Source organism: Myotis daubentonii, chromosome X, assembly GCF_963259705.1.
Source record: "Myotis daubentonii chromosome X, mMyoDau2.1, whole genome shotgun sequence".
NCBI classification, from domain to species: domain Eukaryota; kingdom Metazoa; phylum Chordata; class Mammalia; order Chiroptera; family Vespertilionidae; genus Myotis; species Myotis daubentonii.
Genome location: NC_081861.1, coordinates 59502007 through 59515489, shown reverse-complemented (window position 1 = coordinate 59515489; position 13483 = coordinate 59502007). Strand labels below are relative to the sequence as shown.

Genomic DNA, 13483 nt, shown 5'->3' with positions numbered 1-13483 from the left:
ATGAGAGAGAAACATCAATCAGCTGCCTCCTGCACACCTCCTACTGGGGATGTGCCCGCAACCAAGGTACATGCCCTTGACCAGAATCGAAACTGGGACCCTTCATTCCTCAGGCAGACGCTCTATTCACTGATCCAAACCTGTTAGAGCTTCCATAGTGTTTTTGATTGTAGCTATATCACTTTTCATTTCTTCCTGATTCTTGAATAGGTTGTTGATTTTCTCATCCATCCTGTGAATGAATTGTACAACCATTACTCTGAATTCTTTTTCTGTCATGTTGCATGCTTCAATTTCACTAATTTCCTTTCTTGGTGATTCCTAATTTTCTTTCCTCTGGGGATTGTGTCATCTCCCCATTCTGACTATCACCAGAAGGTTCAGACTTCAAGTTGCGTGGGCCTAGGCCATGTGCAGTGGGAGCTTCACACCACCCTAGTGTCACTGAAGAGCTCCGACACTAAGATGTGTGGCTGCCATGAGTTGGTAGGAACCAGGCTCACCCAGAGTCAGCATTACCAGCGCTCAGTGTGGCCTCATGTGCACACCTAGAATCAGGGACCCTGCCTGCACCATGCTGAAACAGAGACCCCCCTGGCATGTGCCGAAAATCAGAGCCCCCTAGCGTGTGCCAGGAGTCAGAGTTCCCCAAGAATCCAGTATCAGAGTCTTTTGCTTCACGCGGCCTCGCGCTGAGAATCAGGGTCCCTGTGTGTGCATGTACCAAGAATTGGAGTCACTGGCTCTTAGTGTGAATGCACTGGGAGTCAGGGATCCCAGGCGCACGTGATAAGAAACAGAATCAAGTCACTGGTGCTCAGTGCTGTCTCCCGCTCGGAGAATCGGGGTCCTGGTCAGCTTGGGGGACTGGCTTGCAGAGTAGCACTGTTTCTACAGGAGGTCATAACCTGCGCTGCGGAAAAGATTTAAGTGTGCGCTTGCCCAGAATCGAAGTCAGGTGGCACTGCCACCCTGCATGGGCTTCGGGTTTGGTTCTGGGGAACAGATTCCCAGTGTCCACACACTCCCAGGCTCAAATACCTTTAGCGGTGTTGCGGGGAACAGATTCCCAGTGTCCGCTCACTCTCAGGCTCAAATTCCTGTAGCAGCGCTGCGGCCCGTGTATGAGGGGCAGGTCTATCAGTTACTATGGAGCTGCCCGCGAGCTTGCGGGGAGGGGGATAGGCTCTGTGACTCACAGAAATCTGCGGCCGGGATTTCTGGGTTCTTGGTGTCTGTGGGTCTGCAGCTGTGGTCACAGGTCTCTGTCCCCAGTGGCTGCAGGGTCCTGGTATGCGTCTGAGACAAGACTGGGTGGTGCTGAGGCCAGGATCCTAGTCTCAGGCAGCTCTGTTTCTCAAGATGGCATGGTCTCTGTGGCCGTGCTGGCCACCCAGGAGTGTCCATGCTGGGATCAGGGCTCCACCATCTAAGACTGCCCGGTTTGGCAGCCCCTTGGAAGACCTGCAGAATCTAGCTGTCCCTAGCTCATACACACACACACCACACACATCCACACACTCCTCTATCGCTCCCTCACTCTCTCACACTCTCTCCCTCCCTACCTTCCTGCCGGTCACCATCTTCAGGTCTAATTTTAAAAGTCTGATCTTTGGGAGAATGCTAAGAATTTGCTATTTCATAACAAGGAAAGTAATCTTTTCACAGGGAATAAGTTTCTGTAAACAGAGACATTAATGTTTTACATGCAATTTTATTATTTAAATTAAATTTATTGGGGTGACATTGATTAATAAGATTACATAGGTTTCAAGTAGAATATTATACTAAGCAAAATAAGTCAGACAGAAAAAGTTAAGGACAATATGATCTCACTCATATGTGGGATATAAAACTGAAAGCAATAAATGAATAAAAAAAACTCATAGTCAATAGCTCAGTTCTATATTTCATATCTAAAACTGTATTCCAAATAGAAATATGGGGCTTAGCTTTCTCAGTAGAAAATAACCATTCAGTAGTTTCTAAAAGTAAATTTAAATACAAATTTACAGGAAAACAGTATTTCTTGTGTAAAAGTCATATTTATGAATCAAAGGCATAAACTAAAACGAAGATTATTAAAGTTGACCATGATATTGATAATTAAGTCATATCAATCTGGTAAGATAATACCAGCTAAAGCTAATGAAGATGAGTTGCTTTAAATTTCTCAGGAAAACACTCTAATTCTAACACCATTAATTAGAACCTTTCAAGTGATGGAGGAAATATAAACACCTGAACTTGGAGGCAAAGAAATGTAAAGTATAAGTGTGCTGCTATATGATGTGTCACAGAAATGGTAGTGCCCTTTAGTCTTGGGTACCTTAGGTCAGAAACTGTTACCACCATCTGGCAACTCTGATGGGTGCCATCCAACTCGTGGCTGGAATTAAATTACACAATGCCTATCAGAACAGAGAGAGACTAATGAAAACATTTTACCTTATTGATGCAAATTATGCAATCAAATCACATAAACCTTGGCTCAGAAGGGGCCAGTTCAAAGGGGTCAATTTCCCATTTTATAACAGTACATCAAAACAGAAAATCCACAGTGTCTTTCAAAGCCCTACATTAAGAAAAACAATAATCAAGAGGAACAAGCAAACATTGTTTCATTTACAATTTACTAGCTCTTCCAGTGTTTCAGAGAAGAAAGTTTCAATGATCTTACATTATGATAGAGACAAAAGGTGGACTTATACGATACTGGACAAATGTCTAGATTGAATCAGACTATTGGTGTAGCTTTTCGGTCAATGGGTAACATGGGGCAGTTTTCCAAACCAGGCAGTCTAGTAGCTCACAGAGGGTAATGTAAATATCCTAAAATGAAAGAAAAAAATTTACTTGCAACCCAATTATCAGTATCTGTATTCACTTGCACACATTCTAATCTATTCTACTAATAAAGACTTTCATATGTTCCCACTATGCCCTAATCGCTTTTCAAAGTGCCAGAGTAACAGCACTAAAGCACCGCCTCTGCCATTATAGAGTATAAGGTCTTATTTTATACCATATATACACCTATTTTTGATAGTTCTTTAATAAACTATATTTTTTCAAAGAAAAAATGTGAAGGGTGCTCTAGGGATTAATTCAGCTAGCAACAGTCCTTACACTTTACCATTTAAATACTGAAGTTATTGAAATATACATTTCCCCAAAATCCAGTTCCTGGTTAGTACAGATGAGTTTATGTCTCTAGATGATTGTGGTAATGAGAACTAAGCCAAAGCCTAGGGGAAATGCCACTATTGGTCAAGAGCAGAATGTACTTCCCAGGGAACCTCATTTCTCTTCACCAGGGATGAGGGCCATATAAGGCCTGCAAAATCATTTGATCTGGCCCTGCCAAGGCAACCACAGGCAGGACTTGAAATTCAACAAATCTAGGAGCTTTTTTCATAGCAACATAAATTTATGTTAAGTGAATTATGTTAAACCAATGATGTTATAAATATACAAATGGCCCTTGGCAGAAAAAAAGGTTCCCCAACCCTGCTCTTCACTCTAGGTTCAAATTTGTTAGAAAGGGGACCATCACTCAGGATCTTCAGGCTGGACATGTGTCGGTAAACCAAAAGAGGCCCTTCTGTCCTTTTTGGTCATGCCTTGAATTTAGAGACCTGAGCTGTCTATGTGGGGCTAACAGTACTAATAAGATTTGAAGGCACTACTGGACAATACCTTTTTGGCAAACTTACTCCATCTATCACATGCACAGGCTGAAGCAAATACCAACACTGATATAGTGGAGGACCAAAATGAACATACCTTAAAGATGGGAAGGAGTAAGCATATGTAATGTTGGTTACACTATCTCATACTGGTTGTTTGTTATAGCACGAGAGAGGCAGTAGGCGAGAAAGATTCCAATCAGCTGGAAATAAAATACAAGCAAAATTAAATACACACACCAAAGAGCTTAAAGACCTCAGGGTGTAGGTATAGTCTCCTTAACTTCTAATTCACTAATGACTTCCTTCCTGAAGTTTTTCTGGATAGTTATGTTTGATACTATGCAGCATCTAGGTCACATTCAAAGGATATAAGCGAAGTTCTACTACTACTGTGACCTGGAATTTCACAACTATAACTGACAAAAATCACCCAAGGGAAAGTCTAAATGTCATAGTTTTGGGGAAACTTTTCTTTCTCTTCCTCTGTTATCAGAACAAAAAGGGTATGACTTAGAATAAGAATCTCATCCAGTAAAATTTCCATCTGTGAGGACAGAGATTTTCCTGGAGGGTCTAGAGCAGCATTGCAGTGCTGGCGATGGTGTGTAATACCAATACCTCTCCTGTCCAATAAGATCACCACTGACCACCTGTGGCTTTTCAAGATTTCAAATAGGGGTAGAGTAACTGAAGAAACACAATTTAAATTTTATTTAAGAAATAGAACCTTTAAAATGTAGCTAGTGGATATTTTCTTAGACAAAGCAGATTCAGATATAGCTATGCCTGCTACTTTAGAAATATATTAAGATTAGACTTCATCAATTACATAGGTCAAAATGCTTTTAGTCTTATCTCCACAATGTTTAATAGGAAAAATACCCCCTAAGTAAGTTGTTTAGAGCCACAATATAGACTTTTCATGCTACAGTGAGACATAGCAAAACTCCAGAAATACAACTTGAATCCACAACATAGTACCCACCTAAAATAATAGGCACATATTGAATGTGAGTTTGTATGATCTAAATTTTAATAGGCTGGGACTTACATGCAACTCATCAGGGAGTTGCAGCTCAGGAAAAAAGAAAGAGATTCTAATAATGTTTTAGAATCTTGACTGACTGCAGAGCAAAGCAAGGTTCCGGTCTATCTCATATTTTGTTTAATGAACTGTGATGCTGGAAAGATGCCATAACTGAGAGGGCACCAGGTCTTTCTACAGTTAACTGCTTTACAAAGATATACACAGCAAGAAGTTAATTTTAAGCCTTGCTTTTTGTAGTTTCAAGGAATGACTGGCCATGTAAAAAGAAGAGGTAAAATGGTAATAAAAACTTAAATCTGTAGTTATGGAAAAATGTAAGAGCTAAGACATCAAAAAATTGGAATGAAAAAGCCAAAATATTCCTTTCCAAATAAGCTAAATAAAAACCCAATCATAAATGATTTACTACATATGCGTCATGTACTGTGATGAGCAACTGAGAGTTGTGAAAGTGTAACTTCTCTGAAAATGCCCACTATCCAAGGCCCCGAAGTGAAAACTTGAAGTCTTCAAAGTGGAAATCTTCTAGCTGACACCTATAAGAGTGATGCAACAGTTCCTAAATACATGGATTTACCTGGAAACAAGCAACTCCAAAGGAAATTCCAGCAACAACTCCCATTTCTGATTCTATAATGGTCATCACCTTTATAAAACAACCCTAATGGGAGAGAAAAAAAACTATTAAGTACAGCACGAGCAGTAATATTTTGATCATACATGTTGGCAGAAAGATGAGCTTTGGATACACTAGCCTTTGCCATTTTATTAAAGTTTACTCTTTCATGTAACAAACACTGTCTCCTTTCAAGCACAGTGTTTTTGGTAGAACTTTGAGGAACAGAAGTTCCACCTTTTGGATTATACATTTAAAAAGCGTTTCTTGCTAGTTGTATGAACTCAAGTCACACCTTTTCTGAGTTTCAATTTCCTCATTTATTCAATGAGAATAATACCTTCCTTATTTCGGATTATGTGTATTGTGATTAAAAACTAAAAAATGAGGCAACTCTGTATTCAGTTAATATCTTCAAAAAAATTATAAAAGGCTCCTTACTTCATTGTTTACTTTATCAGCATCCCTCTGAGGAGAACAATCTTCAACTTTACAGCAGCTTTTGGGAAATCCTTTTTCTATGTAATAATTAGTATCCTTCCAATCTCTAAAGTTTGTGGCACCACAACAATGTAACTGAAAAATCCCAACAAAAACAATGATACTTCACATTACAACTTTGTAGTCAAACATTTAACTTATCATCTTAGATTATAATTTGTGTTCCAAACAACATTGGGACGGGGACAGGTGCAGGGTGGAGGGGGTCAATGGGGGAAATAGGGGACATTGGTAATACTTTCAACAATAAAGATAAATTTTAAAAAACATTTATTATATGTAATTAGTTTTTGTGTGGCTCTCCTTAATTGGCATTATAATTCAAAAGACGAACACTTGTTTCAAACACCAAATGTTTCTAACATTTTTGGACTGGCCTTACTTTCCTGCTATTGTTGGTGCTAACAGGACTTGGGCCGTGATGTCAATGGGGAATGAAGTGTTGCACATGTGAGGAGAATGATGAGGAGAAAATGGAGATATGTCCCTTAGTATCATCATACTCCTCTTTTCAGGGAAATATCTTCATTCTCTACTGATCTAAGATTATAATGAGAGCATAGGACAAGTGGACCCTATCTTCTTCTCTCAGGGGATAGGGACTGTGTCCCCCTCTTGATAAGACACCTCCAGTGATCACTTACCGTACTTTGAATCTTGTCTACTGCATTGCTTCTATAATCTCCCGTATCATTATACTGCTTTAAAGCTTTCTCATAATTATTCTTAAAGCTGTCCTTAATCTACAGCAAAGAAACACAAGGCCAATAAACAAAGTCAAATAAGAAATTCCTACATCTGACAGCAGCAATATGCATGGTAATTAACTTCTATGGACCAATCCTGTCCTCCAAGGGATATAGTTTAGCCGAGGGGACTACTAATGTTTGTAAGCAAAACATTACAATAAAAGATGATAACCACTACAAGTTCAAAGTTCTATGGGAGCATGCATTTATTCAAGTGGCAGCTCTGTACTGCTGTATTCACCCCACCCCAATCTTTAACCAGTTTTAATAGCACAAATTTGATGCCTGTGGAATGTTTAAGCTACTTCACTTTGGGAGGATGCACTACCACATTGTAAAAAATACTCTCATTGATGAGCCTTCACTACTCACTGAATCATTTCGTCACCCCAGGCTTAACAGAGTGGAATGCTGATTCCTAATTCAATATTAAGGTTTTCATGATGTGCATTAAGTATATCCAGTCTTTTCTGTGTGGCATAAATGGAGATGGTATCAATTTTGTGCTTTAAATAGTTTCCTATCAAAGTTATAAACTGTACCATCTCCACTTTAATAGGTACTTATACACAGAAAAATTACTAGAAATACATGTTATTATGGGCATCTTTAATTTTGTTCTGGTGATTGTTAGTCTTCACCATTTTTTAAAATTTTCTTTTATATTAAAAGTGGACTAGAATTTTTACAAGAAAGCCATTCTTGTTAGCTATGAGTTGCAAAAATAAGGCTTTAAAACACAACTGTAAGTGATTTTTAAACTAGTCAAAGTTGTCTTTAACTCTGTGATTTAAATGAATCCATTTTTATCTCCCAAACTCTGGCTTACCTCATGTCTGAAAACAAATCCAACAATGGCAGCGACCAGTTCAACCAAAAAAATGAGAATCAGAAACATTGCATACTGCAGGATAAAAAAAAAGTCTAAGTCAGCATAAATTAGATACATCACAGCAGCAAAGGGAGTCAAGGGAAAATGGTCTCTTCAATCAGCGTGTTTTTTATTGAAAAGGACAGGGAGAGCACAACAAAAGTGGTAACTGGCAGCTGAACTATTACTTGGTAAGTTTTCATAAGGAACCAGAGAAATCTTAAAAGGCCATGGCCAGTTCCAAAAAGCAAAGCCCACTTCTAAGGAAAATAAGGACTCACCAGTTTTAGCATCCACGCAGAAGCTCGGCAGGTAGCAAAACAGCCAAAGGTGCCCAAAAGAATGATGACAGTGCCAGTGCCGATGAGCACGAAGGGAACATTGGTGGCCTTCTCATTTAAAAGGGAGAAATAATTCTCCAGGCTCACCTTGCCCCAAATGCCAACGGCAAGAAGGATAACACCAGTGATCTACGTGAGAAATCAGAGAATAAAAAGTTATACACTGATTTGAATAGACTTAAAAGTGATATATGTATATTCAAACCACAAACCACTAGGTATTTAAGTAACAATAGGTGTGACAATTATTTAGCAGTCCATGGCCACAGAGCTGTGGCTGGGATGTACCAGACAAGGAGGGGGAGGGGTGTAAAGAGGATCTGCTCAAAAGGACAGGCCTTTATAAATCCACAGCTGGATCATTTTAGGCAGCCCAGGTAGCCAGGGTGAAGCCAGGGGGCAGCTAGAGAAGGCATCTTAATAAAATCCTTAAACTTCATCTGTTTTGCTGTATAAACACAAAAACCCAGGGTATACTTGCCCGAGGGATCAAAAGTTTCTTAACTGTCTTACTCCTGCTTAATAAAACCTTCCTGGAGGGGCGGGGTATTTTTATGAATTCCAGAAACTTCCCCTTCCCCCAACATCAGCGATGAGTACAAAGGGATGGTACACAAAAGCAAGTCCAAGGATAGGTTGGCGGGAATGGGGCCATTACCATACTTACCTGTGAAATACTCCCCTCTTAGGAAGCAGTGAAAAGAAAGAGACTATTATGCAAGCAAAAGCCCTCAGAGTGGCCGGCCCAGCCCTACTTCTCTAAAGGTCCGGGGACACCCTCTGCATACCCTGGAGGGTAAACTCCCTTCCTCGCCGCCCCCCTCCCCACCCCACCCCGCATCGAATTTGAATGCTGGGCACGTCTGGGTTCCTCAGTTCAGCCTACCGGCCGCCGCCATCCCGCACCACGACCCCGGCAAGGGCGAGATGCACGCGCTCAAGCCCCAGCAACTCGTCGCCTGAGTCCCCACAGCACCTCTGCCCAAATCTCTCCACCCCATGTCTCCCCTGGAATCCCGGACCTGAGCTCCCTCCGCTCAGGGTCACACCCCCAACCCAAGCCCAGGGTCCCCTCCCGTTCCCGGGCGCCTCCGTCTCTCACCCAGAATATGAAAGTGTAGATCAGAAGGACGCTCTTCAAACAAGTGATGACTGGTTTAGTCTGCAGTCTCCGAGACGGGGACGCCATGACTAGCCCTGTACCCTGCCCGACGAACTGGGGATCAGAGCCGAGGAAGCGAGAAGCGGCGTCCCCGAGTCTCCCCGGAAACTGCCGAGCACTTACGAGCGTCCGCAACTGAGAAGAGCCGGAAACACTGTTCAGTTTCTAGAGGGCGAAGTCCTGAAGGTTGCCCGGAAAGTGCGACAATTTCCGAGCGCCCCCTGCCGAAGGTTACTGAAAACTATATACAAAGTTTCTAGTGTTGGGAATTTCTTAGATCTTTCGGTGGACCTGGCTTCCTTTTTGCACTAAAAATCTTCCCCGGTGCCCTCCTCGCCCCGCCTCTCCGCGGTTCTTATAACTTCATGTTTCTATCATCATCAGCGCCCGCGCTGAGATTCGGCCTCGTCGGCCCTTACTGTCCTAGAAGGAAAGAAAATAGTAAAAAGTTACAAGTGACCTAAGAACATTTTCATTACATGGCAAAATACCCACAAGAAATGTATTTCCAAGGAGGAAGCGGGCTGCGAAGCGATACATGCAGTCACACGTTTTGAGACAAAAACTGAAGGGAAAAGTGCGATTTACTTGAGGGGCAGGATTCGGCTGCTTTGTTTCTCACTTGTTTTGTGCTTTTCAATTTTTGAGCATTGTTTTATGTGGTGGGGAGAGAGCATAAAAATGAAAGGATTGTGGGAAATAATCGCTTGTTGAAAGAATTCCAAGCTAGGTATGACAGATTGATAATACATTTTAGAATTTCCTCTTCTCATTCTCTAAGTAATTGGAAAGTTGAGGGGAAAGTGTTTAAAAGTAATTAATGCTGAAGCGGAAGTTCAGCCATTAGGGAAAACTTTTAAAAAGGGAAGGTGCTACAGAGAATGCCAGGTAAATGTGATCCCCTTTTAAATGTTAAAACTGAAAGGCACACTATATTCCAACCCCTGGGTTTTCAGATCAAGAACCAGCTGATCATAAAGAGGCTGACATCTAAGGTCACACAGCTAATAGCAAAACCAAAATTTACTGTGCTACTATTATTTTTCCTTTTAAATCATATGTGTAGGTAGCTCCATGTCCCCATGTTATGTTTCATGAACACAGAACATGTAGTAAGGTCTGGTTCCTCAACTAAAGTGTAAGCTCTTTGAAGGCAGAGGCTGATAGTCTAGTGAGTGGGTGTTATTGCTAGAGGACCACAGTTGCCTAGCCAACTGACACAAGCTTAACATCATAAATGGGCATTGAGTAGTATTGCTATGGCAAAAAGTGAAAGAGAGACGAATGCCCAAACCTTTTTACTTGAAACCTTGCTTTAAACGTATACCAGAAAACAGGAATGTTCCATTGATTTGGTCACACAGAGCTTCCCTGTGCTTCAAATATTGACCTAGGACCAGCTCCTTTTAGCATCCTGCCAGACGTCTGAGGCCCTAGAGAGCAACTATTGGAGAATGAATTACTTGTACTGCCAGGCTTTACCCTAGAATTTTATCCTAAAATTACAAAAGCCTAATACATGAATACATGCAGAGAATGGGCAAATGATACATCTATAATCCTATTAGCACTGAGGCAAGGTCACCAGGAAATATACCATAGCATACATCACCTTTTCAAGTACCACATATGCCAAAGCTACAGGAAATAACTGTAAGGGGGACTCTAAGTGTATATTATATAAAGATTTTTTTCTAAGGCTGGATAATATTCTCTGAGAGGTTCTCCTATCAAATAAGTATCAAGGGAAATCCTGCTAATTCCTTGTCATCTTAAATGGAAGTTTCCTCTGAAATTTAGGTTTGTACAGTGTCCTGGAAGGGATTTTCGTTGTAAGCCCCGGAGCAAAGAAATATTTTTGTGGCTGAAGAAAAAACAAAATAGTCAAAGCAAAAGCCACATCTTATTTCCAAAAATGTGTTGATTTTTCTCTTCTCCCTTCCTCTGACACTCACAACGCTGCTTTGTTTGAATAGTAGTCAGTGCCAAATTAAACCAGAAGCTGACGTGGAATTTAATATTCTTGTGGCCACAACACCTTGCACCTCTGTCTCCCACCCTGCTACATCCCCAGCCCCACCATGCCACCAAACTCAGTTCAGTTTAGTTCAAATTTAGGTGTGGGTTTGAGTCCAAACCCAGATCAAAGAGGCATCTAATCACATCTAAGGCAATATAAGAAATAATTCTCTAGGTCAGAAGATAAATTTATTCTTTAAAGTATTAATGATGACTGTAACATTGACCATTGGCTATGTACCAACCACAGTTGCTAAGCACTCAACATGTGTCACAATATATATACATCATAAAAGCCATTATTGTGATGTCAAGACTACTACTGGCAGCAACTTACAGATGAAGAAACAGGTTCAGAGAGGCTAAGTACCTTGCTTAGAACTAGCCCTGCCAACTTCTATTTCCATCAGAAACAGGACTCTCTGTAATGAGACATGGCTGCCATTGTATAAACGGCCGTCTCGGCTGGGAATAACCCTACCAAAGACTGCTGTACTCAGACATTTAGCCATGAAAAAGGGCTCTTTGGAGCCCTTGAAATACAAGAACCTCAATCATTTCCCCAATTTTGCCTTGTATTTGGAGTTTTTTGTTGAGTTTTATTTTTGCCTTCACTCTAATAGCCCAAATACCTAAAAAGTTACACTTTCACTTCCCAGAGTGGCATGTAGAGTATTCAGTACTTTTTCTGGTTCAATCTCTTAGTTTCTCCCTCTTTCTAATTACAAAAACACGTTTGGTACTGGAAATGTGGGAAACAAGGAGAATATTTTCTTAACTATTGTTGCTGCTTGTTTTACATTAAATATTTAGTAGGAATCTTTGTACCTACCTTATTAACTTCCTGTACCCTTGGAGATTAGGTTTACTTGTTTTTCTTCGGCATTTAAACTATGCTTCCCCCAGCAAATATGGTATCAACTTATTTCCTACTGCTTTTCCAATGTTAAATAGACACATTATGATTATCTCCCCAATAAACAAGACATTCCCTATTCCCTTCCCACCCTCCTGCCTTACTCAAAATTTCTGCCCCCTACTTAAGTACTTAAGGTTAAACTCAACCCCAACTCAAAGAGATCATCCTTTCTCCACCCCCAATACAAATCCCCATTCCCCCACCACTGCTCCTCCTTCCCACTTCCCACCTCTCCTCACCCCAACCCCACCCCTATCTTCCCCCACCTCCCATCTCCCAATACCCCTCCACCTCCTCTCACGCCCTCATCACCCCACACACATACCTTTCTCTAACATCAGTACCCAGTCTGACCACTCACATTAACTCAGACACTTAGTTACTACAGTACCTGGTACTTGTTTTCTTCTCTACTTACCTATCATATGCCCTACTGCCTACATGAAGAGCCAGTGTGCCAGGCTTATTCACCCCCTTTTATACTCTCCCAGCACCCTAGGACACAATGCTCAATTGATGACCTCATTTGGTGCTCAGCCAATCCCTGTTGAGCTCACTGGTCAGAGCTGGTCTGTGAGGCTAATCCCTTAGTAGCGACTCAGATTTGATTAATTAAGTTAAATTTTAAAAATTAAATGTCTAAGCCATCCCAATATCATATTTTCATAAAACAGAAAAATTAAGTTGAACTGCTGCATAATGTCTTGGGACATTACTACACTCTGTCTTAGGAATCAGTAAAAAGAATACATTTTATCTCTTATTTACATAAAGAGCTTTATCACTTTGATTTTTCTAATACCTTTTCTAGAATCCCTTCAATTACCTTTGTCTAAGTGCCTATCATAAAATTTTAAAGTACCTCCTACTTATTAAAACCTCATTTTACATTACTACCACCAGATAAACATCATTTAAACACATAATTCAAACATCATCATTTAAATAAATAATTCATATGTACAGTTTTAAAAATCAGTTTCCTAAATAGGAATATCTTTTATTTCTATTGTCTCTTACATATTCTCATTATTCCTTCTCTGAAATTCTTTTCTGTGAGTATTTTTCATTCATTGTTTTTCCATTCACTCCTTTCAGATTATCCATGAATCCTTTCCTCCTTTTTCAGTCATGATCTTGCCTTCTTCAAAAAAACCTCATCGCCGTAACTGGTTTGGCTCAATGGATGGAGCGTCAGCCTGTGGACTCAAGGGTCCCAGGTTCGATTCCGGTCAAGGGCATGTACCTTGGTTGCGGGCACATCCCCAGTTGGGGGTGTGCAGAAGGCGGCTGATCGATGTTTCTCTCTCATCGATGTTTCTAACTCTCTATCCCTCTCCCTTCCTCTCTGTAAAAAATCAATAAAATATATTTAAAAAAAAAAGCTCATACTATATAACTTGGGACACATAGAAATGAAAAATACTCTTAAATAGTATTGAAATTCACAATTCCAGGTCAATTTTCATTAGTCCCTTTTCTAAGAAAGTTGTGTCTAGTCTAGCTTGATAAGCTTTGCTGAGATCTCAGCTAGGCAAGTCAGTCACTAAATCTAATTTTTTCTT

The 13483-nt window shown here is 40.6% G+C and overlaps 1 protein-coding gene across 1 annotated transcript; it reads right to left on the bottom strand.

The window, feature by feature from the left end:
• Window positions 1-1694: 1694 nt before the first annotated feature.
• On the bottom strand, window positions 1695-9295 carry TSPAN6 (tetraspanin 6). Its single transcript, XM_059680464.1, has 8 exons — window positions 8921-9295; window positions 7759-7947; window positions 7436-7510; window positions 6502-6600; window positions 5798-5932; window positions 5318-5401; window positions 3787-3892; window positions 1695-2832 (listed from the first exon to the last, which is right to left on the bottom strand). The coding sequence occupies exons 1-7, from the start codon at window positions 9005-9007 to the stop codon at window positions 3824-3826; spliced, it is 738 nt and encodes a 245-aa protein (XP_059536447.1). The 5' UTR covers window positions 9008-9295; the 3' UTR covers window positions 1695-2832; window positions 3787-3823.
• Between the last annotated feature and the right edge of the window lie 4188 nt (window positions 9296-13483).